This window comes from Sus scrofa, chromosome 12, assembly GCF_000003025.6.
Source record: "Sus scrofa isolate TJ Tabasco breed Duroc chromosome 12, Sscrofa11.1, whole genome shotgun sequence".
Taxonomy (NCBI): domain Eukaryota; kingdom Metazoa; phylum Chordata; class Mammalia; order Artiodactyla; family Suidae; genus Sus; species Sus scrofa.
Genome location: NC_010454.4, coordinates 23,529,466 through 23,554,069, shown reverse-complemented (window position 1 = coordinate 23,554,069; position 24,604 = coordinate 23,529,466). Strand labels below are relative to the sequence as shown.

The 24,604-nt window shown below is 56.7% G+C and overlaps 1 protein-coding gene across 11 annotated transcripts in view; it reads right to left on the bottom strand.

Moving 5' to 3' along the window:
• The window catches only part of SRCIN1 (SRC kinase signaling inhibitor 1), a 77,074-nt gene that overhangs the window by 17,491 nt on the left and 34,979 nt on the right, over positions 1 to 24,604 (bottom strand). For 8 of the 11 annotated variants that reach the window (XR_001299583.2, XM_021067072.1, XM_021067076.1 and 5 more), the window contains 12 exons: positions 18,906 to 18,929; positions 14,753 to 14,948; positions 13,952 to 14,150; positions 13,407 to 13,500; positions 12,050 to 12,900; positions 10,909 to 11,001; positions 10,617 to 10,660; positions 10,127 to 10,314; positions 8,795 to 8,970; positions 1,772 to 1,902; positions 1,485 to 1,632; positions 899 to 1,145 (listed from right to left, as the gene is read on the bottom strand). Coding sequence is in view for 10 of the 11 variants with exons in the window: in XM_021067072.1 (XP_020922731.1) it covers positions 899 to 1,145; positions 1,485 to 1,632; positions 1,772 to 1,902; positions 8,795 to 8,970; positions 10,127 to 10,314; positions 10,617 to 10,660; positions 10,909 to 11,001; positions 12,050 to 12,900; positions 13,407 to 13,500; positions 13,952 to 14,150; positions 14,753 to 14,948; positions 18,906 to 18,929 (2,391 nt within the window). In the remaining variant the exon portion in view is untranslated. The remainder of the gene's footprint in view (positions 1 to 898; positions 1,146 to 1,484; positions 1,633 to 1,771; positions 1,903 to 8,794; positions 8,971 to 10,126; positions 10,315 to 10,616; positions 10,661 to 10,908; positions 11,002 to 12,049; positions 12,901 to 13,406; positions 13,501 to 13,951; positions 14,151 to 14,752; positions 14,949 to 18,905; positions 18,930 to 24,604) is intronic. The other 3 variants (XM_021067071.1, XM_021067075.1, XM_005654018.3) reach the window with 1 other exon arrangement.

Sequence of the window (24,604 nt, the reverse complement as noted above, 5' to 3'; positions counted from 1 at the left end):
AGTATTGCGTGGATTCCCTGGGAGTCTGGAGGCCCATCTTCCTTATAAATACTCCCGGGATAGACTTAGACCTGCTTTTAGACATTTTATTCTATTTCATTGAGCACCTAACCTATTCTCTTTTTATTTTGTTTTTTAAAAGTTTTTAATTTTTTTTCTTTTATTCGGATTTATTGATTTATTTTTGCTTTTTAGGGCCACACCCGAGGTATAGGGAAGTTCCCAGGCTAAGGGCTGAATCAGAGCTACCGCTTTCAGCCTAACTCACAGCATCGTAGCTCACGGCAAAGCCGGATCCCCAGCCCACTGAACGAGGCCAGGGATCAAACCCACATGCTCATGGATACTAGCCAGATTCGTTTCTGCTGCGCCACAGTGGGAACTCCTGTTCTTTTTTTTAGAATACATTTTTGAGTGATCTGTAACAAAAAAGGAAATTTTTTTTTTTTCCTTTTAAGGCCACACCTGTGGCATATGGAAGCTCTCAGGCTAGGGGTTGAATCAGTGCGGTAGCTGCCGGCCTACACCACAGCCACAGCAATACAAGATCCAAGCCTCATCTTCAACCTAACCACAGCTTGCAGCCATGCTGGATCCTTAACCCACAGAACCAGGCCAGGGATGGAACCTGTGTCCTCACAGACCCTATGTCAGGTTCTTAACCCACTGAATCACCATAGGAACTCCCACATAATCTGTTCTTATGCTAACACCACACTGCCTTGATTATCATGGGTTTGTCATATGCTTTTCCGTCTAGTGGGTAATGTCACCCTCAATCTGCTTGTTGGACTTCCTCCTCCCCCGGGAAAAAGCACCCATGAGCTGGCACTTGCCAACCTAAGGTGGAGGGAAGAATGTGTGAGACTAGCTCAGGCCCCCATCCCAGGCCCAGCACCTCAACAGACACAGCCTTGTCCACACTTCTCTTGCCAGGAGCGTCCAGGCCTTTGGTGGGGTTGCCCGCCTTGGGCGTCGCAGGGGCTCCCTCCGCTGGCCCACTCAGCTCGTGGAGGTTCAGTGGAGGGCTGGGGGGTGGCATTTCGAAGTCCAAGCTCTTGTTGAAGTCACTCTCAGCCGTCACCTTCTTGGGGGACTGATTCAGGAGGTTGCTGGGGGGTGGCCAAACACCTTCATCCACTTGCCTGGGGTTGGGAGAGTTGGAAGCAGCTGTGAGGCCAGCAGGGTGGGGGCCCCACAGACAGGAAGCCGGGCCTGAGGGAGCTGGGGTATGAGGACGGCTCTGGGATCTTGCAGGACAGATGGAAGGGCCTGGGGAAGAGTAACTGCATCCAGCACATGGGAGAGCCAAGCCTACAACCTGGGAGGGGCCACAGATCAGACATGAGGGGCAGACCCAGTAGGCACACCACTGACCTCTGGGGGAGTCGGGATCCAGGGTCAGGCTATTCTATCAATCTGGGCCCAGTGTGTGACCCATGGGAAATCAGAGGTCAGAGATAAGAGGTCAGGGATAGAATGACCTTCGGATCTGAGCCAATGTGTCTGTGACCCCACGGCAGCGCTTGAGTAGCCCATCCAGACGCTGTGGCTCCTCCTTCAGGAACTTCACCGCCTCCACCTCCACACGCAGCACTACCCGCATCTTGCTCTGCAGGCCTGGGAAGTGAGCTGAGGGGAAGGGAAGGAGTGAGCTGGGGAGGGAGAATCTGAGGACTGGGAGGATGGGCAGTGGTGGCAGGCAGCAGGGGGGGCAGTCAGTGCCAGGGGTGGGGGTGGGGGTGCCAAACTCGCTAGCCCCTGAGCTCACCCTTGAGCTCAGTCAGCGTCTCCCCAAGCTGCTTCAGCACCAGCGCCTTCTCTTCCAGTTCAGGTCCGGGCACCAGTCGGTGGTTGTGGGACACGTCCCTCTGGATCTTCTCCACCGACTTCTCCAGGTCACTGCAGCCACAGAAAGACCCTTTCAGCCCCTCCAGCCCCAGCCCAGCCCCCTGCAATTGGGTAGCTGGAAGGAAATCAGGCCACTAGTCTGATCGAAATTAAAAGCCATCCTGGACAGCTGCATGTAAATCAATGAAACTAGAATACACCCTCACACCAGCCACAAAAATAAACTCAAAATGGCTTAAAGGCTTAAGCATAAGACATGACACCATAAAACTCCTAGAAGAGAACACAGGCAAAGCATCTTCTGACATAAACCGTACAAATGTTTTAATAGATCTGCCTCCCAAGGCTATGGAAACAAAACCCAAAATAAACAAATGGGACCTAAGCAAATTTACAAGCTTTTGCACAGAAAAGGAAACCATAAACGAAACAAAAAGACAGCCTCAGAATGGGAGAAAATATTTGCAAACGATGCCACCCCAACAAGGGCTTAATCCCCAAAGTAAACAAACAACTCATACAACTCAATAACAAGAAAACAAACAATCCAATTGAAAAATTGGCAGAAGACCTAAATAGACATTTCTCCAAAGAAGACATATGGATGGCCAGTAGGCACATGAAAAGATACTCAACATTGCTAACTATTAGAGAACTGTAAGTCAAAACTGCAGTGAGGTACCATGTCACACTGGTCAGAATGGCTGTCATTAATAAGTCTACAAATAACAAATGCTATAGAGGGTGTGCAGAAAAGGGAAGTACACTGTTGGTGGAATGTCAGTTGGTAGAACGACTATGAAAAACAGCATGAAGTTTCCTCACAAAACTGAAAATAGAACTACCATATGATCCATTCCCGCTCCTGGGCATATATCTGGAAAAACTATAGTTCAAAAAGATACGTGGGGAGTTCCCGTCATGGCTCAGTGGTTAACGAATCCAACTAGGAACCATGAGGTTGTGGGTTCGATCCCTGGCCTCGCTCAGTGGGTTAAGGATCTGGTGTTGCCATGAGCTGTGGTGTAGGTTGCAGACTCGGCTCAGATCCCATGTTGCTGTGGCTCTGGCGTAAGCCAGTGGTTACAGATCTGATTGGACCCCTAGCCTGGGAACCTCCATATGCCATGGGTGTGACCTTAAAAAACAAACAAACAAAAAAAATGCACCCATATGTTCACAACAGTGCTATTCACAATAGCCGAGACATGGAAACAACCTAAATGTCCATCGACAAATGAATGGATTCAGACATATACACAATGAAATACTATTCAGCCATAGAAAGGATAAAGTAATGCCATTTGCAGCCACATGGGTACAACTAGAGATTCTCATACTAAGTGAAGTAAGTCAGAAAGAGAAAGACAAATACCATATGATATCACTTACGAGTGAAATCTAAAATATGGCACAAGTGAACCTATCGACAGAACAGAAACAGACTCACAGACATAAAGAACAGACCTGTGGTTGTCAAGGGAGAAAGGATAAAATAAAAAAGAGGATAAAATAAAACACACACACACACATATACATATGCAACTGAGTCACTTTGCGGTATAGGAGAAATTGGCACGATGTTGTAAGTCAACTATACTTTAATTAAAAATTAAAATAAAGAAAAAGCCACACACCCAAGTGAAATCAGAAAGCCAGACCTCAGAGATGAGGCTTCAGAGGGGCTCCCTAACAGACGTTCCGGGTCCCCCTTTTCAATCTTCAGCAACATCAGCTCAAATCTCCCTCCACAGAACCTGCATCCTCGGATTCTCATGATGCCAAGAACACAGCAGAGAAACTGGCACCTTTTCAGAGAACTGGAGGCAGTTGCATGTGCCCCTAAAGAGCCTCTTCTTTTTCAGGGTGGCACCGCCATGTCCATTTACCTTTTCTCAAATAATCCAGACACTCAGCCTCTTTCCTTGACGGCAAAGCTGCTTTCGATTTTCAGATTTATGTTGAGCTCATAGCCTTAAAACCTACATCTTGGGAGTTCCCATCATGGCTCAGTGGGTTAAGGAGCTGTCTCTGTGAGGATGAGGGTTCAATCCCTGGCCTCGCTCCAAGGGTTAAGGATCCAGCTTGCCCAGCTTAGGTCAAAGTTGCGGCTCGGATCTGGCGTGGTGACTGTGGCGTGGGCCTCAGCTGCAGCTCCGATTCAACCCATAGCCCAGGAACTTGCACATGCCGCAGGGGCGGCCATAAAAAGCGAAACAAAGCCAAAAAAGCCCTACATCTTTCTAAAATGTAAATCAGACCACGTCATGGCCCCCTGTGTTGAACCTGAAATGGATCCCAACTTCTGAGGCTAAAAATCCAAACTCTTCAACGCAGCCAAGCAGGGTGTGAGGGTAATAGTTGAAAATTTGACTCTGGATTCGGATCCAAAATCCAATCCCAGCTCTGCCAGACCCAGCAGAGGTCTTTGGACACGTTACCAGGTCTCAACCTCCTCATCCCTCAACAAACGGGGATGGTAAGAGTCCCTCCTTCCTGCAAGGCTGCTGCAAGGGTTAAACACGCGAATGCCATGGGTGTGTCCCTGGGGACTGCTCTTATTTGTCCCTCTAACTACATCCATTGTCCTCCTGGCTTACTATTATTTAAAACCAGCCAGAATTTCTCTGAGGTCCTTGTCAGTCCTGCTCTCCCTGGGCCTTTATTTTTTTTTTTTTATTAATTTATTTTTTGTCTTTTTGCCATTTCTTGGGCTGCTCCCACGGCCTATGGAGGTTCCCAGGCTAGGGGTCTAATCGGAGCTGTAGCTACCGACCTACCCCACAGCCACAGCAACATGGGATCCAAGCCGCATCTGCGACCTACACCACAGCTCACGGCAACACTGGATCCTTTACCCGTTGAGCAAGGCCAGGGATTGAACCTGCAACCTCATGGCTCCCAGTTGGATTCATTAACCACTGTGCCACGACGGGAACTCCTCCCTGGGCCTTTATAATGCCATTTCCTCTGCCTAGAACACTCCATGTACACCCCCCCAAACACACACACACACACACACACACACGTGTGATTAAGTCCCACTCAGCCTCAGGTCTCAATAGGAACCTCTCCCCTACTCCCTACACTTGGGGTTGGGGGTCGGCTTCCTGCCCGGAGCTCCTGTTTGCTGGGCCAAGCAGCTCCAGGCAGACAGACACCGTGTGTTCCTGGTTTATCTCGGATTCCCTGCACCTGGCAGGGTGTCTGGAGCCAAAGAGGTGTCTGTTAAATAGTTACAGAAGGAGTGAATAGGTGAAAGAAGGAAGCCCTCCCCAGGCAGGTCATCTCGATTCTGCGCTGGAGTCACTGCCATCCCTGACCCACGTGCAGCACTTTCCATACACTCCTGTCAAATCCCATCTGTTGAATTTCAGCTCAACCATCCAGGTAGGAACAACTTTTGAATCGCAGGGCTGCCATCCAACAGATTTGCTTCGCCTCAAAGCTCTGTGTCATCAGCACATCTTATCAGCACGCTTTACACAGCTTCATCCAAGTAGCGGGTGAAAAGACAGACCGCGGTGGCGCCAAGGACAAAAGCCTGTGAGTCAGCACCACCAGTTAAAGAGCGATCTCGGACTAAGCGCTTATGGCTTGCCAGGTGTGCATTCAGCTCCTTATTTACCTGCTCCTTTCTTTACCTTGTTTAATCCTCACCACCAATCCCGTGAGTGGGAACCGTGATTACCTCCAGTTTACACATAGACAAACACTAGACTACATTTCCCAGCCTCCCTTGCAGGGAGCCGTGGCCAATCGGGAGTGGGGCGCAAGGGGATCGGCCACTTCTCTGCAGTGCCAGGACACACGTCCATCCACGGCCTGGCACATCAGGTTAAAGGACCCTGCGTTGCTGCGCCTGTGGCGTGGGCCACACCTGTGGCTCAGATCTGATCCCTGGCCTGGGAACCCCATATGCAGGTGATCAAGAAAGGAAAAAAAAAAAAAAGAGTGGCCACTCAACTGAGGTCTAGCCAATGGAATATGAGTGGAAGGAGTACCTGCTGCTTCCAGGCCTGGCCCCTAAAAAGCTCCTATGTAAGCACCTCGATGCTTCCTATTGGTTGCAAGACAGCGACCCTGTGGGTGATCTTGGAAGGCACAAACAGATGTTGGCAAAACCTCCATGAGCCTGGGTCCCTGCGTAACTGAATGGGGGAAGGCCATTCCACTAACCCACCACTACTGTTCCACGAGAAAGACACATGGATTACTTTTGAACCATTATACAATTGTTACAGCGGCTATCCTAGCTAATTAATTAGCTACCCTAAGACAATAATTTGGCGCGAAAAGAAAAAAGAGGCTCAGGGAGATTAACTAACTTGTCACACAATTATTTTTTGGCAAAGCACGATCTACGCATGTCTGACTTCAGCCACTGGGTTCTGCTGCCTCTCAGCCCCACACGGGACTAATGTCACCCCACAGCCCTCCGTGGGCCCACCGTGGGACACCTGATTGGCTCAGGGTGGGCCAGCTTTGTAAAATGGTCACTCCCAAACATCACTCCACAGGAGAAGAGACCATCATTTAAAAGAGGACTCAGATAAGCCTCCAGAAGGAGATAACACATCAACACTCAGGCAGGAGGGACTAGTCCCCCTTCGGTTCAATTAGCACCTTGATTATCTGACCATACCATCTGCCAGAGTTTGGGGGCCCATAACCTGGGCAGGCTCCACACATAAGTCCAGACCAGTCCAGCCCAAGTCTAGATATTGGGATCAGAAAGGGATAGGGCTTTTCAGACCCAGGTTTAGTCCTGGAAGAGTTGAAAACTGAAGGTCAGGACAGAACCAGCTACATAATTTGAGGGGCCTGGAGCAAAATGAAGATTTTACCCCTAGTTTGAAAATTAAGAATTGCATGACGGCAACAGCACGGCATTAAACCAAACACAGGTCCCTACAAGCTTGAGGCCCTTTGTGATTACACAGGTCACATGCCTACAAAGCTGGCCCTGGGTTAGGCCAAGTTAGGCTGCAGAAGCCAAAAGGTCTCGGTCAGCAAAGGTTGCTGTCTAGACAGAGCTCAAGTGCTTGGCTGGAAGGACAGGTGAGTGAGCCAAGCTGAATGAAGCATAGAATCAACTTCCTAAGTTCCAGCAAGATGCCAGGGCAAAAGGAAGAGGCAGAGTGAAGCAGAGCAAGAGCGAGTGTACAGGGGCTGCAGCCAGAGAAGGGGTTAGGATGGACCTGCTGGCTAAACTAGGGCCAGGATGGCTCGTGAGAGCTGGGCGGGGAGCCCCCTCCTGGCCAAACCGAAGCCACTGCAGACCTGGTGTGCAGCCCAGGTCCTGCCCCAAAAAGACAGGAACTCCCTTCAAAGGGGATGGAGAATCCTGCCAGTAGCAATATATCAGCCCCCAAGCTCTCTCAAGTGAACAGTCTGAGCAATGGGCTTGACAACAGGGCAGCAGGCAGGGAGTCTGTGTATTCCCGGAGAACTGAGGCCCCCAGGAAGCGGAGGGCCAGACACATATGACGGGAGCATAAATATGTCCTTTCATCTCTTCTGCCTCTGTACTTTTATATTTCCTTTTATTTTCCTTTAATGTCTCAGTAAAGTTCCTTTTGAAAAGTCCAACCCAGCTCCTCTGTGCTGAATAAAAAAGGGGCAAAGAGAGGACAGGAAAGTTGGGTAAATGGAATTCCCTGGGTGAGGGGGGGATGGCAGCCGCCGGTCTATTTGGAGATCTGATTGGAGCTGTCACTCAGCTTTCACACCTGGAGTGATGGCGTGGCCGCCACCAGCTGACTTTCAAGTGGAATGGCCCCTTATTTCATCTCAGCCACAAGGGGTCACGAGGGGTCACGAGGATCTTTGCCCTGGGTGGCACTGAAATGCACACGCACTTCTAGGCTGCGTGGCCACGAGGCTGAGGAGCAGGGACCCTTATCAAGGAGCCCCTTGCAAGGGATGCAGCCACTTACGACTCTGGTGAGGAAGCTGGGCTCCTCTGAGCAACCTCTCCCGGCTCCCTGTCACTGGCCAGTAGAACCCAAGCCCTCTCTGGATAGAACTGCAAAACTCTTAATACTGGGCACAGAGGAGGAGGCTGAAGCACAGAGAAGGGAAGAAAATCACCCTGATCGCATAGCTTCTCAGGCCTGGGGCTGTATCTCAGGTCCCTTGTGCCTGTGCCGCCAAGAGGGCGACTAGACCGAAGAGAAGGGTCTCTGTCTCAGAACCCAGGGACTGACTAGGAAAGGCTGCGATGGGCTGTGGCTGCTCACTCAGTGGATGGACAGCGGAAGGCGGCTTCTCCCTTCGTGGTGCCAGACAATCAAATCTTGGCCAGACAGCCATTTGCTAAATTTGGATCCCAGGACTGTCTTCTGTTAACCCTTCCATGTCTAAGCATTTGGGGGCGAGGTGTTCTCTACTCCTCAACCCATCTGAAAAAAAAAGTTAGAGCCCTGTTCCAGCTGCACTTAGGACAGAAGGAGGGTTTTCCTTGGCTATACCTGGTCTCAGAGATCAGGGAATTGGAGTGGTGGCAAGTGCCGCTGGTCCACATGGAGCGGACCACGGCCACACTGGAACATTCCACCTGAATACGCCAGTGGGGGGTCAGTATGCACCGCTAACAGGCCAGAAGGAAAGCAGGCAGAGGGCAGACTGAAATCGGGCAGCTGGCCCCATGGGAGTAAGACTGCAGGCCATGGGAAAGCCAGACTGTGAACCACCAGAAGTAAAAACATAGCAAAAGCAGGCATCAAGCCAGAAAAAAAGAAAACAGGCATTATGCCAGACGGTCAAAGGTTTGTGGGTCACAGAGAAATCAGGCTACAGAGGACAAGGAAATCAGGCTTCTGAACAGACCAACGTCACCTGTGAGTCAGAAGGAAGGGAGCCGCGTCTTCCCGGGAAACCAGGTGGCGGGTCACCCAGGCGCACCCCCAGTCCCTCCCTCTGCAGCGGGGCCCAGCCTCACTTGAGCTGCTGGGTAATGAGCTCCTCGTCGTTGAGGTAGCGCAGCCGCTCCTCCTCCACCAGGGTGCGCTGCCGCTGCAGCGGGTCCTCTTGCCGCCGCGCCGCCTCCGACACGCGCATGCTCAGCTCCGCCTCCGTGCCCTTCAGCAGCGCGCGCAGCGACTCCAGGTTCTGGAGCTGCGGGACGCAGATGGACGGATGGACGGGGGTGGGAAGGGAGGGGAGGGGAGGGGAGGGGAGGGGAGGGGGGCGCGCAGCAGGGAGTGGGCCGGGAGGAGGCGGGCCGACGCCCGGCGAGCTCCAAGAAAGATAGCGCTGCTCAGCGGTGGCTGGGAGTAGCAGCGAAGAGATGGCGGGGGGGGGGGGTACGGGCCGAGGTGCTAAGTTCTGGCTCAGAATAGAGGCAGGAGGAGAACGGCCTGGGGCTAGTGGAGGGAGGAGTGCCGAGTTGGGTCGTGCGGAAGGTGCGGCTGCCTGGCTGTAGCGGTTAGCAGCAGCGAAGGGGTAAGATGGTGGGGGCGGAGGACCAAGTTACATTCCGGGGAAATACAGAGGCCGGAGAACTGCGGGGGGCGGGGGATAATATCTGGAGGGCAAGGGATGGCCTTACGTAGGGCCCCGCCCACCTAGCGGCTGCCTGGCTGTGGCTTCAATGAAGGGCCCAAGCCGTGGGGTTTGATAGAGTTTGCGTAGCCTGGACAGGAAAATAACTTAAGGCTGGAACCCAGGTCTAAGGCCGAGTTGGAACAACAGTGGTGGTGGGCGAAATCTACCCTTTGCCCAGATGGCAAGTCTCTGCCCCCTCTCCAGCCTGTCTCTGCTCATTACTCTCACCTGACGGGCACTGGGGCCCTCTCGAGGAGCGGGCACAGCGATGCCAGGCTCCTGACTGGTGGGACCATCTGCCAGGCGGGGCAGGCCGGGAGGACTGTGTGGACTCAGGAAGGGAGGGCTCAGGGGATCTGGAGGAAGGGCTTCTGCCCAAGGGAGGGGAGGGGAGAAAGGAATGCGGGGCAGGAGGGGACAGGGCTGCCCTGAGGGATATTGACAGGAGGAGGGAGCTCAGTGGGTTGGACTGGGGCTCCAGGAGAGCTCCACTGAACGGGGAGGATTCAGGAAAGAGGGCCTCGTGAGGGGGACACGGGCGACATGAGGGCTTGGTGAGGGAATGGAGATTCAGCGAGATATGGGGAGTTCGAGGAAGGTTTCGACCAGGGCCCAGGGAGGCGGAGTTCACTGGGCAGGGTTCTGGCGGAGCGGGGCTTTGGGGGGGCGGGGATTTGGGACGGGGCTTTAGGAGTTGGGGCACAGGGCAAGGCCCGAGAAGTGGTACCTGGAGCTTCCGCAGTTGCTGAAGCTGGCTGCGCAGGTCATTGGTGCTGTTCTGCAGGCCACGCAGATGCAGCTGCATCTGCAAACGGTTGATGGCAGTGGGCTGCCCCGCAGGGGTGCTGCTGGCCGAGGGCGGGGGAGGGCCGGACACTGGGGTGGCCCCACTGCTCCGGCTGCCTGACCCGCAGGCTGCAGAGAGGGACGATGAGGGTGAGAGAAAGGAAAGAAATCATGAGCCAGGGAGGTGCCAGGAAAGGTCCTCCCGCACCCCTGGCCCCACACAGTAGCCAGAGAGAGATGGGGCTGTGGCTCCCTGCCCCAGCTAGTGGTCAGCCCTTTTATGGGGAGTAAAACACCAGAGCGAGGACCTCTTGGCCTAAGGTGACTACTTGCTCATCCCTTGAAGCCTGGTGTTGTAGCCACTTTAGAGATTAGGAATCTGAGGCTCAGAGGGGACAAGGATCCGTGGGGGAGGGAGAAGGGTCACTCACGTGCTGAGGGCGTGGCTGCTCCATTGGAGCCTTCAATCTTCTCACTGTGGCACAGGGGAAAAAAGGGCCATCAGGGGTCCAGGCTGGGCCCAGACCATCAAAGGTGGGTGAGACCTTATCATACACTCCTCCAGTCCTCTGATATCAGGATGGAGTCCCAGAGAAGAGAAGGGATTCATCCAGGGGACCATGACCAGACATTGGCAGAGCTGAGCCCAGAGCTCCTGCTGCTTATTTTCCCTTCCTTTTGCCCCAACCGCAGGCCCTGGCAGTGGTGTTAGAAGAACCTCACCTGGGGGTCTCAGGCTCTGACCCTCGAAGCAGGGCACTCTGCACCAGACCTGTGAGGCTGGCAATTTGCTTCTCCATAGCCTCCATGCGCTCTCTGGGAAAGAGGGTAGCTTTGAGCAACTTTTTCTCCGGGTATGGGGTCCTTCCTGCCCAACACCCCCCATCCCTGAGACTGATAATTCTCTCCCAACCACCGGCACACAGACAATTCAAAGGGCCCCAATGCCTAAGGATCAAGCCCACAGCCTCCCACCTAACACCAGTAAGGCCTTTTCCCATCTGACAGTCCTCCCCCCCCTTCCAGCCTCATCTCTCGTCACTGACTCCCTAGTGGGCCTCGCCCTGGCCTCTCTGGTTCTCTGCATATGTTTTCCCCCTGCCAGGCATGGCCCTGCTCCCTACTCTTCTCTGAAGCCATCCCAGGGTCCCCAGCAGCCTTTGGGGAGTACACGCTCCCAAGAGAAGAGCAAGTATTTTTTTGCCGTGTCTCCCCCACTAGACAGAGCAGGAACCTGGCTTGCCCAGTTTGACATTGACAGTGCCCAGTGCAGTGCCTGGCACACAGGCCACAAGAAGACTATGAATGAATCATTTGTCCTCATTTCTTAGCTGTGCTGCTTGAGGACAGAAGGGGGGCGGGTCGGTGCCTGGTTACCTCCTCCAGCCCTGCACCCTAAGCAGGGAGCTGAATGATGGGCAAGAGTTCCCCACTTCAGAGGCTACTTAAAGGACTGTGCCTCTCTCCCCATCCCCGCTTCTTACCAGCACCCCCTCCCTAGTGGACTTCAGCTGGCCCTGTGCTGGACAGCTCTCATGGAAGCACATTCTGTGTCTGAGCTGGAAAGGCCCTAAAGAGTGCTGCTTCTGCCTCAGTTTTAGCTGGGGAAACAGGCTTAGGGACTGGATGAAAACCCAGGTCTCCAGGGCCCTTGTCTGGGGCCCTCTCCTCCAACCCTCAGACCCTGCAGGCGGAACGCCTCTCCAGTGTCTTCCCTGCCACACCCAAGACACCCAGGCGACTACTCCGGATCTACAAGGACTCCTAGGGTCTCAGAGTCCAGGTCACAATCTGCCAGGGGCACAGCCGTGCCCCCTCTCCCCACCCCACCCGCACAACCCCCAGCCTAGCGAGGGTCCCTCACCTAGTCTCCGTATCCTTGGCTGGCACAGGCGGCCCGAACCCAACGAGCGGGCGCTCCCCAGGCCCGGGGAAGAGCTCAGGAGGGGGTGCTCCGGCCGTCGAAGAGCCCCCGGTGCTGCGGGTCTTGCCTCCGGGGCTCTCGGCGAAGACCGACGAGGAGCCCGAGTCTTTGCGGAAGGACTGGCGCACCGGCGAGCCGCGGCTAGGCGGCCCCGAGTAGGGGCTGTGCGGCGGCTGGGGGCCCCCGGGGGGCGCCGCCACATCCGCCAGCTTCTGGGGCGACGAGGGCGGCAGGCGGAAGCCATAGCTGTCGCCGTAGAGCGGGCCGCCACCCGCCGCCTTGTACAGCGAATCCTCCAGGTCCGACTGCAGCGCGGCGGCCGAGTAGGTGCTGAGCGAGCGTACGGAGCCGCGCTTGTACAGGCCGCCCGCGCCAGGGTAGGCGAACGGATCGCCGGCGGCCGCGGCCAGGCTCAGGCGGCCCTCATGGAGCAGGCCGTAGGGGTCGGCGTAGAGGCCCTCGCCCTTCACCAGCACCATGCCGCCCGCCTTGCCCGCAAGGTCCTCGTCCGGCTTCACGTCGCGCCGCTCGAGGATGGCGCTGGGGCTCGGGCTGACGCCCGGGGCGGCGGGGGCGCCCCCCAGCCGCTCCGCCGCGTGGTGCACCGGGCTGCCGGCGTAGGAGGGCGGGCGCCCCCCGGCGTACGAGAGGCGCGAGCGCGACGGCGAGCCCGACGGCAGCCCGGACGGGAGCCCGGGTGGCGGCGAGCCGGATGCCAGGTGCGGCGCCGGCGACAGGTTGTTGAGACGCCGCGTGGGCGACGACTCCCGCGACGCATACACCATCTCTCTCTGTGCAGAAGACAGTCGCGGAACCCCCACAGGGCTGGTCACAAAAGGGATCCTTTGCCCTTGAGGAGCCAGCAGCTGCCCCCTGACGCTTAGGAAGTCCCTTCTGTTCTCTGCCTTCCCACTTTCCTGCTGCATCTTGGGCCCCTCTCCCACCAGGGCTCCCAGCACGGAAGATGAAGTGGCAGATGGAGAGTCACCAGAGGAGCAATCCCTAGCCTGCCCTATGGTGGAGGATGGGGAAGCAAAAACGCAAGGGGTTATTCTTGAAAGAAGCCTCCTAGAAGATTTCGAGGTGTGTTCCAGAACACCTGATCGAACAAGGGGGCAAGTGGCAATGAGGGGAGGGACTCCCCCATGACTCCAGGTTAATGGAGGCCACCCTCTGCTTCAGCCTCCACATTCTCTTCTTCAAAGCTGGCCCTGGTCCCTGGTGACAAGTGACTTGACTCTGATCCTGGACCCCATCTGCCCCGCCTCCCCAATGCCCTGGGCCTCCCCAGCCATACCCGGAGGTCCCCGTTGGTGAGGTGTGAGCCAGGGAAAGCAGCGTAGAGTGGCTCCTTCCTATAGATCTTGATAATACTGCGGTCCTGGATGTCCCTGGGGGAGGAATGGGCGCAGAAAGTCACCATCCCCCAGCCCTGCAATGAGGAGGGCAGCCACCCCAGGCAGAGGGAAGACGGGTGGCAAGAGGGGCCAGGAGCCCCAACCCCTTCCTAACTCCGTGCTCGGCGGATCTCGTGCCTCGGGCTGCCTGCCATCAACACACACACACCCAGCAGCTTCCACCCCATCCACCTCCTCGGCTTCGGGGGAGGCCAGGTTCAGGTTCGCCCAAGCCAAGGCCAACCAGCAGGAACGGATGATTTAAGGGTTAGGGGTGGCGCCCGGATGACCAAAGGAGGAGGCGGGGCAACAGAGCTCCGGGAGGAGAAGGGAAAGGCTGGGACTGGGGCGGGGGTGGGGGGCTGGCGAATGGCCTGCGGAGTCGAGCCCCCCTCAGAGGAGGAGTGTAGGGGAAGCCCACCCCATCCCTCGGGGCCACGCCCACCGGACGTCCTCCAGCTCGTAGAAGACGTTGCGAGCCTCGTCTTTGATGAGGATGGCGGTGTTGGGCGACTTAAGCATGCCCATGGTGAGCTTCTGCGGGAACATGTGAGCGATGAGTGCGTGCAGCGTGTCCAGGCTGCTGACCTCGTGCGTGATGTGCACGCGCCGAGTCTCCTCCCCGAACTGCAGGAACAGCACCCCTACGAAGGAGACGCCGCCCTCGCTGTCGGTACCACCATCACGCCGCCCGCCCGGGGAGCCTTCGGGAGCCGCGCTGGTCCCGCAGAGGCAGGGTCTGAGGCCGGACGTTGCCCCGGAGTGCAGATGTACCCAGGCACTCCTCATGCTGCCCGCCTCTCAAGGCTCCCCCTCCACCCGGGGCAGGCTGGAGTCTGGACGAAGGAATGGAATTGGGAGCAGCAGCAGGTGGGGCAGAAACAAAGTGAGTGGTTGCGGAGGGGGAGAGAGGTGAGAAAGGAGGGGATGAAGGAAAGGAGGGCGGCTGAAGGGGGTGAGAGAGAGGCCAAAGGGAGAGGAGAGTGTTGGAGAGAGAGAGGGAGCGCGCAGGGGATGCTGAGAGAGAGAGAGAGGAGGAAAAGGCTGAGAAGAGAGGAGCTGAGGGGAGGAGATTACTGGAGGGTGGGGGGAGATAGGGAGATGGGGAGGAGGGGGGAAGGGATCCAGAGGCTTCATAGAAAGATGGTTGAGGAGAGGTGGGTGGAGAGGGTTCCAGGGTAAGCAGAGCAGGGGGAGGAGCCAGTGGCCAGAATGGCTGATGCCCAGGGCCACCGGGTGGCAGTACCTGGCGAGCGCAGCTTGGTCTGGCTGGCTGAGCGGGAGAGGGGCAGGCTCTGTCGGAAGCGGTTCATCCTACTGAAGCCCAGGGGCAGCTCAGCCTCCGACATGGTCTCCAGTGACTCAGCCGAGGCGTATGACAGCTTGGCCGCCTGGTCTGCCAGGCCAGGCTGGGCTCCCTGAGTGTGGCGCGAGCTGCGGGTCTGCAGGGGCAGGGTAGGGCGACAGGAACCAGGCATGAGGCCCTTCACTCCGCCCACCGGCCCCATCCAGGCCCAGGGAGCCCCAGCCAGCTAGCGAGACACACACACACACACTCACACACACACACACACACACACACACACACACACACACACAGGAGGGTCTCCTGGATCCCAGACCCACTGTGTGGCTGCAGGAGAGCTCCCCAACCTCTTGGGTCCTTGGCCTTCCCAGGACACCCAGCAAGTAAGGAGTGGGCAAGGGACTCAGGCACCCTGGGAAGCCAGACAAGAAACCATCTGAGTGGGAGCCATGGGCACGCCAGCTATTTTAAGCTTCCAAAGAACAACAACACAAATTTGTCACCGAGGTGAGCAGCAGAATCGTTGAGCAAATTGGGGCATTAGTTCCAGACATTAATTAAGCAGCGGTTTTTTGAGCAGTGAATTTATCCTTCGCAGAGTTCAGAGGGTTGGGGTGGGGGCAGGAAGCAAGGCCCAGGGAGAAAGCGGAGAGCTAGGAACCCCAGGATCCCAGATCTGGGAGGCGCGGGCCCTCACAGAGCTGGGCACAATGTCCTGGACCTAAGGTGACCAGGCGAGCCACCACCCCAAACCTCCCAAAGCCAGCTGGACCCCAACTTCAAACAGACTACCTGCCTAGTACATGCAATGCACATGCTCAGCTCACACGAACACATGGCACAAGTGCCAGGCCTCGGCCCCTCCCCGCATGGCACATGCTGCCACACAACCAACCTGCCTGGCTAGCCTCCCAGAAAGGCCTCCTCCAGGACCCAGCATGGCAGCCCTTGGCCCCGAAGCTCCAGCTGAGGGTGATATCTGGCTGGGGCTAGGGAAGGGTGTCACCCAGTGACTTCTCTGCCCCAGGGACAGTTCAATTACTCTCCCCTTGGGGAAGGGGACACCACGATGGCAATTGCACTTCAAAAGCCTACTTTCAGCTGCAGGCTGAGGCTGTCACTCCGGACCACAGCTCCTGCCAGTCTGCCCAGCCCCTCCCCTCAAACATGGGTGCTGTCGGAAACTCATTTATTTAAAGGGAGAAAGATAATGAATCAGAACTACATCATTCCGTGTTATGTAACATTATATTTTATATATATATATATATATCTCATGTACACGTTATCAAGGAAAAGAATCATGTTGCCCAATTGTATTTTTCTATAAAATAAATTGCCTATATTTAACAACAACAAATCACTTAAAACCATTTGCATTGGTTATCCTGGGGCTGAGACAGAGCCTTCTCTTTTTACTTTATACATTTCTCTGCTGGGTGAATTCTGCATCATCAGAATATATCATTTTTAAATTTAAAAAAACAAAGTATCTCTAAAAAAGAATTCTTTATTCTCCTTCTCAGCTCCCTCCTTCCCCAAATCCTGATTAACCCCTAATTAATCTCCACCTTCATATTAACTCGATTTAATGTGCCAATTGATCAGCACTCTTGAAAAGAGAATGCATCTTCCTCTGATGGGCAGTGTGCCCAGCTGTCCCCAAAGTGGCCTCCAGGGCATGGGAATGTAGCAGGTCAGATCTGGGGACCTTAGTGGGCACCCAGCCTCGAGCGCAGTGCCCTGACCAGTGGGCAGGAATGGGTCTGGGGAGGAGGGAGGCAGCGTAGGAACTGGTTTCACTGGGGGGGCTCCCTGTGCCCTAACTTCAACTCTGCAGCTCATCCGTTCTGGGCTGATACCAGGGCCAGCCTGCGCCCTCTCTCTCATCACAGTGTGAGGAACCAGACCTGGTCTGGTGGTCATGGGGTTGCCAGGCAACTGGAAGGTCAGTGGTTGCCCGGCTAGTAGAGATGAGGGGCTACAGAATTCAGACAGAATGAGGCAGCAAGCAGGGATGAAGAGTAGGGGATGGCCACAAGGCTTGGGGGCACAAGTGAGTTACACATAAGAAGATGGAACAGGGGTCAGAATGCAGGGGGGCTAGGATCCTGGGGACTGAGAAGGTGGCCCTCCGCCCAGGGAACCCTGGGAAAAGAGAAGCCCACATTCCCTGCCCTGCCAGTTCCTGTCTCCATCCTGATTGTCCCAGCACCTTTCCATTCTTACAGCCTTTGTAGAGAACCCTCTTGAGAAGAGAGAGCGCCCATTAGCGCTTCTCTCCAGCCCTGGGCTGGGGCAACACTTTTTAGTGAGACATCTAGCAGGAATTCCTGGCTATGAGGGAGATGGCAAGGGAACAAAACAGGAATTCAAGCAGAGCTCCCCAAAGATAGGAAAGGGCTTCCCAAAGACGGGAAGCAGTGAGCGCTGGTCCCTGGAGATGCTCCTGGGAGGAACCATTGACTCCCTGTGAGAGATCTGGCAGATGGAACCTTGAGCGGGGGCAGGCAGGCTAGGATCTGAGGTTCCCAAAGAACATCCATAGGCTGGGGCAGGATTACATGGAAGCTCTATAAAAACCCTCCTTCCAGGGCCCCTCATTCTGAATCTCTGGGGGTTGGGGCCTGGGGTTCAGTTATTGACACGTTGCCAAGGTGATTCTGATTTGGGAATCAAACTGGCATCACAGCTAAGGAGGTAAGGCTCATGACGAGCCAAGCACTGTGCTTAGGACAGGCAGTCTTGCGTTTCTTCTGTCTTTACAATGACTCTATGATACAGAAGTTCCACTTTACAGAGAAGAAACCAAGGCTCAGGGAGATATGGAACTTGCCCCAGGTCACCTAGGTAGTTAGTAGCTGACTAAAATTCACCAGTAGGCAGCCTGGCCCTCGGAGCCCATGCATTGAACCACTACACTCTACTGCCTCCCCCGAAAAGGCTGTATGCCTGATTCCCTGACTCTGATCCCGTGTTTCTCTGGGAGTTCAAGGAGTTCTCTCTGGAAGGATGCATGCAAACAAAATGCTTGGAGCAAGGTGACACTTTGGCAGTCTGCAAAGAATAGCTCCCACTCGCTGTCAGGATGCCTCGGATTTGAGGGACCAGAGACTCCAGAACCCAAGCATCCTAGGTTTAACTTGGCTCAGGTCTGAGCGTGGGCGCCAGAGAAGATGGAAGAAGCACCAGAGGGTGCTCCCCTGGGGTCAGCAGGATGCTCTTGGAGGGGGCAGACAGCCCTCCAGCTGTGGACAGTTCAGTCTCTCCAGAAGATGCAGGAAGCACCACCCCTGAGCTCAGCCCTCCACTTAAGCCACAGGCTTGGGGACACAGGGCTGTGAGTCTCTTGCCTGGCACTGACAAGCTCCCCATATTGGAAAATAAGAAAGTGATGAGGGGAGTTCCCGACCTGGCTCAGCAGTAACAAAAACGACTGGTATCCATGAGGATGTGGGTTTGATCCCTGGCCTCACGCAATGGGTTAAGGATCCAGCATTGCTGTGAGCTGTGGTGTAGGTCCCAGATGAAGCTTGGAACTGGCATTGCTGTGGCTGTGGTGTAGGCCAGCGTCTCCAGCTCCAATTGGACCCCTAGCCTAAGAACGTCCATATGCTGCAGATGTGGCCCTAGAAAGCAAAAAATAAAAATAAAAAATGTTTAAAAGAAAGTGATGAGGGACCCATTTGTAGTCACGGGGTGTCTCTGGAAGATGAAATCTGAATTCAGTGAACAGTTCCCTCAATACAATCATGCGGTGGTCCAGGTCCCTAGCGCAGAGCCAGCAGTCTCTCCAGGCAGGGGAAATGCCTCTCTCCTTCCCAAATACCCTATGGGTCCTGGGGAAGCCTGTGTGTTCCCAGCCCAGATCCCCAGCAGGGGTGGCCCACGCTCCCATACCGGATCTACAGGCCCCTGGCTGGGGAACCCAGACTCTCTCAAAGCAGCAGCCCCAGACTGCAGCCCCATGGCCCACTGCCCACAGCGGCCCGTCCCTTGCAGACGCACACCCCTGTGCAAAGCATGTGCAGGGAGGGGTGGGGGCGGGAGAGCACATGCAGTTGTCACGGAAGCAGAAGCACCGCACACTGACCTTGAAACTCCAGTAGTTTGGCTGCTGATGGAAATAAGAGAAGAGATGGTTATGCAGGGGCCAGGAGGGGAGAGTCGGATCAGGGGCAGGTTAGAGACCCTTGGCGCTCAGCGCTCAGCACTCAGCCCTGGGATGCAGGTCCTCCACCCTCCCAGGAACAGGAAGGGAGCAGGGCCTGGTTCATCCCATTCTCTACTAAGACCCCAGATGGCCCTGAGCAGGCTCCAGGCCTGCTGCCGGGGGCAGGGGAGAAACACTCCAGATGTTTCTAAGCCACACAATCTAGTCACAGAAACTGTCCTCAGAGAGTCACAGGCAGGAAAAGACACAGATGACCACAACAGAGGAAACGCAGGAGACATCGGCAGAGATGAATCGGCGCCTCGGGGTCAGAGAAATGGCATCTGGTGTGGTGAGCCAGGGAAACCAGAAGAGGTGGCATTTGAGCTGGATCTTTTTTTTTTTTTTTTTTTGTCTTTTTGTCTTTTTAGGGCTGTACGCGAGCAAATGGAAGTTCCCAGGCTAGGGGTCCAACCGGAGCTGTAGCCGCCAGCCTACACCACAGCCGCAGCAACGCCAGATCTAAGCCACGTCTGTGACCTACACCACAGCTCACAGCAACACCAGATCCTTAACCCATGGAGTGAGGCCAGGGATCGAACCTGCAACCTCATGGTTCCTAGTCAGATTCATTTCTGCTGTGGCACAACGGGAACTCCTGAGCTGGATCTTGAAAAAATGAGCAGCTGGAGGTTGGGAGCAGAGGCAGAGGAGCCCGCGGAGGGAGAGGGCTGGGGCAGGCAGGTGGAGGGTGTGATGGGGGACTAGTCCAGCTTGGCAGAGGGCACGGGGCTCGGGAAAGTAGCAGATGAGGCTGCAAAGAAGGGACTAGGGCCAGAGAAGTGCCCTCGAATGCCCAAAGAAAGAATTTAACCTTAACTGGGTAGACAAGCAGAAAGCATTTGAGTGAAACAGAGCAGGATGGGAACTGGACCCCAGGAGGCTGGGAGTGGAAGAGGGAGTCTGGGGCCACGGCCAGGCCACAGAGGCCTGTGTAACCTGATGGACCTGGCTTAGAGGGGAAAGCGGACAGATGCCCATCAGCCCACAGCACTGGGCCATGGATGGGGAGCCATGGGCAGCAAAGGAGCATCGACAGTTTCCTGCGGCTGGACTGATGAGAGAGGGGGGCTCCTAGTACCCCTAGAACGGGGAGCGGGGGTGTCTCAGTTTCCTCCTCATTCACAATAACCCAGAGTCACCCTGGCTTCCCCAGAGACCAGAAGGTCCCTCCAGATGGCTAAAGACAAGGGAGGAGTGGCCCGGAGGCTGGGTTGGTTCTTGGCAAAGCTGAGGGCACCCTGCTGACCGGTGCCAGCCTCAGCAGGAAAACAGAGGCAGCAGATGGCCTGCCCCTGGGGTGCCTGGCACCAGCAGACAAGATTCCCTAGGCCTCAGAGTCACTGGCAGAGGAGAGGGACACAGAGGGTCCCTGATGGGGGGAGGACACCACGCCAGGGTGTCCTGTGCTGCCTGAATACATTAGCGGCAAGAAGCAGTTGGAGGGGGGCCCTGCTGGGATGGAGGCCTCGGACCTTTAGGATGGAGGTCATTCCAGGCCAGGACTGGAGCGAAGAACTTTCCTTACCGGGATCATCCCATTTGGGCCATCATCCCCGCCTCTGCCCCCAGGATTGGCTCCAACAGATGGAAAAAATAATCACAAGCCAGGCAGTAGAAGGGCACAGCAAAGTCTGTGCTTTAGTCTGTGCCTGGAACAGTCTGTGGGCACATGCCACCCATGGGTGCCATGGGTGCCCACAGGGGCCGAGGGGCTGGAGTAGCAGGCTCTAGCCACAGCTGCTTGTGGCCATGGGAAGGGGAGGCTGGGCAGGCCGAGCCAGGCAGAGGGCACAGGAAGGTTTGGGATGAGAGTTATGTCTGCAGCCCGGGCGGTGATGGACGGCTCTGCAGAAAGGCTGCCGTCCCTGGTCTGCAGCCACGATCACACCGTGTACACACAGGCCACCCACAGAACAGTGTACAGACTCTCCGACTCTCAGACATCCTCTGATAAGGACTTCGCCACAAAGACACACCCACAAAGGGACACAAGCTCTTGGAGCAAAGCCCTCCAGGGTCAGAAACAAGCCCAGAACCAAAAGGAATCTCAAAGACAGAAATATTCGCACGTGGACCAACCTTCCCATACAAAAGCATGCATACTCCCCCCTCACGGGACGCTGACTTGTTCACACGTGCTCCCAAAAGGACCACGCCGGTCAGAACCACAGAGGCACTGTGGCACGTTCACACTGGCCCCCAGTCCCTAGGGAGTCACAAAAACACACAGAGACATGGACCCCCATTAACACGTATGTACACACAACCCACCCTAGCTGCAGAAACACACAAAGCAGCACACACACACACACTACACACACACATAGAAAGAGAAAGCCTCATCCTTCCTTCCCCCACCAGCTAGGTCACGATGCCTCTGGCCACCTCAGCCACTGGCCCCAGACATCATGTGTCAGGTCGGTGACCTCCTGATTCAAAAGAAGCAGAAGATGCCCCCCTCTGCCCCCAAATGTCAACAGGGCGGACTCGGTATGTGTGGATGGCTGGGGTCCTCCTGACTCTAAGAGGAAGACAGGGAGGGAGCCCGGCTACAGCGACACTAGCTATGCCCTCAACATGGGGCTGCCTCAGGCTCCCAGGCCGGGCACCATCCCTGGGGCAGTCAGAGCTGGAAAGGAGGGATCATTAGCTGGGGCCGAGGGAGGGGACTGTGTGGCATCAGTGGCACAGGCCAGGCCAGCCCAGCACCACGGGAGGGTAAAGATGGGAGAGTTGCTGTTTTCCTGCTTGGCGAACTTGGAGCAAGGCTGAGGTCAGAGCCATGGGACTTTGGGCTCGGGCTGGTAGAGCACACAGCGCATCCCCGCCCCTCTGTCACCTCTGGAAAGTGGGAAGGCTGATCCTCTTTCATGGTGGCCCCACCAGGAGTGAGACACAGAGTCTCCTGGCAACTCGGAGTCCTTGGAGGGGAAAAAAACCGTAGTGGGGAGAGGTCCTTGGGGATGTGGTCCATCCCGTCTCTGTCTCTTTCCAGGGTGTTAAGCCCCTGGGACAGCCTTGGGTGACTGAGAGCAGAGGGCTCCTCCTCTGTTTGCTGAGGTAGAACTCGCCCCGTGCAACCTCCGGCAGCATTTTCTCCTCGCCCTCCTCCTGGCTGTTCCCCCCTCCCTGTCCTCCACAGCGCCTGGTATACAGGCTCTCAGCACGTATCTGGCCATGAATGAATATTAAGAAAATAGGACCAGCCACAGGGGGAGGGGGCTATCTGCATACCCTGGTCTGGCACCACTTGCCATTTGCCGGCACCCAGCACCGCTCAGCCTTCTAGGCTTTTCCCTGGGAATGTCCCAGCACCAGAAATACACTGGAAAGAGGGCAGAGGGCAGCCAGGACCCAGGAGTGCTCTGGCTCCCCAGCTCCAGCAGAAACCTCCAGTACAAGGGGGAAGCTGTCCCCCTCCCCCACATGGGGTGGGGGCGGGGTGGTCCTCACTTTCCCAGAGGACAGTGACAAGGTGAGACAGGGTTAAGTAGGGGAGACCCTTCAGGGGAAATCACTTGCAGGAAGAAGGGGGTGGGGTGTTTGCAAAATCTAAGAGGAGAAGATGGAAGCCAGCCATCCACTCTTGAGAGGAGGCTTTGAGAAAGGCAGGAAGGGGAGCTTCCCAGTGGAGGTGCCAAGGAAGCAGAGCCCAGGGGTCCTCAAATTCCCCGCTGAGAAGAGGAAAGAGTCTTTTCCCTTCCTGAGGGCTAAGGAGTTAACTCCCTCCCTCATCCACCCCAGGCGCCCTTGGTGGGGTTCTTCCGTCCGTCCGGCTGCAGCTGGTCCTTTCTCCCCCTCGCGGTGCCCTGGGAGGGCGGGGCCGTGTCCCCTGGGAGCCTCAGCCCAGCCAGCTGAGGTCTCTCCACTCCGCTGGGCAGACGTCCCCGGCAGACTAGGTGAATGCGTGACCCCTTCCTGACCTCGAGCCCCACCAGCAGCACCACTACGACGACCACGACGCATCCTCAGGAGAGGGAGGGCAACCTACGGGTCGCACCCCCGCTCTTTAGCTCCCTGGCCCCGCGTGCACCGGCGCACACACCCACCTCTCAACTCCTATGAACGAACACGCGTCCTCGTAAACACCCGCCTTCCCCCCAGGCTGGGGCTCCTTAAGCGCCCCCTCCCCAGGGCGCCAGCCTCCCACCGAGACGCACGTGCACGACCCCTGGCCCTCTCCCCGGTGTGCCCATCCACACGGCCACCTCCTACCCCTTCTCAATGCTGAGCGTGTGTGTGTGTGTGTGTGTGTGTGTGTGTGTGTGTGTGGCGGGAGGGGGGGGTGGAAGGAGGAGGGTGGTGTTGTGGGACCTGCGGTGAGCCGGGGGCGAGGGCGCACCGCGTAAAGGTCATGACTTTCTGCGATTGGGGCGCCCGCCGCATTTCGGGGTGGGGGCCGGGGCCCTGCGGAAGGCTGCGATTACGATGGGGGAGGGGAGGGGGCGTTTCTCAGGGACCCGGAACCGCAACGGTCTGTGCGCCCCCCACCCCTGGACCGCCCCTCCGAGCAGTGGGGCGGGCACCCCATCTCGGTGCTCCTGCCCCGCGGAACCCAAGGCAGCGACCCCGGCCCCCGCAGCCGCTCCCTCTTACCTGCGGCCACAGGTGTATACACCGGGCCCCCAGCCCCAGGTCCCGTGTTAGGCGGGGGAGGGAGGGCGGCCCCCTACTCCCTCCTGCCCGGCCTCTCCCCTGCCCCGGCCTCCTCCGCAGCCGCCGCCGCCGCCGCCGGTGCCCTTTGCTGCAATGCGAGAGCCGCCGCTGCCGCCGCCGCCGCCGCCGCCGAGCCGGCCCGGGCCCCGGTCGCCCCGGTAACCGCGACTCCACCTGGCGCGGCACGGCGCGCCGCCGCGCACATCCTCTCTCCGGCCCCCTCCCCGGCGCGGCCCCGCCGGCGCAGCCCCGCCGAGGAACGGCGGAGGCTGGTGGCTGCGTCGCCGCGGTCACCCGATACGCCGGCCCGCCGCCCCGGACTCGGGTTGCAGCAGGAGGGAGGGAGGTTAGACAGCCTAGTGGAAGTGGGGGAGGGGCTGCGGCTTGGAATCAAGCCTTTGGGCCCCTCCCAGGGTCTTCTTCATGCCCCCAACCCCGACGGTCTGGCCTAGGGTTGCAGGAGGAGAGGGGCCGACCTGCCACCCTCTGAGCTTACAGCCTCTCTCCACCAGGGTCTCAGCTGTGCAGCTGCCCTGCTGTCTCTCCCGTGAGGCAATTCCCAGCCGGGTCTGGGAGGCCTAGGATGCCTAAATGTCCTTGATGGCCTCTGATCCTGCTCTGCTGTCTAACTCTGGCATTTGCCAAACGTCTCTGGTCCCCCACTTTACAAAAAGGAGCCTCAGACCCAGCCGTGGGGGATGGGAAGTGCGCTAAGAGCTAAGTATAAAGTGATGACAAAATCCTGTGCGCAGCCACTTCTCTGTACCCACAAAGCCCTGGGGTGAGAGTCCTTTCAAGTTCTCCCCCTTCCTCCATCAGAGCAGATTCCGGATGTGGACAGGCCTGGAACCCCATAACCTGGTAGAACAGAGCTTGCCAAGTCCAGCCTCAGTTCCCTCCATCACCCCAACTCAGGATGC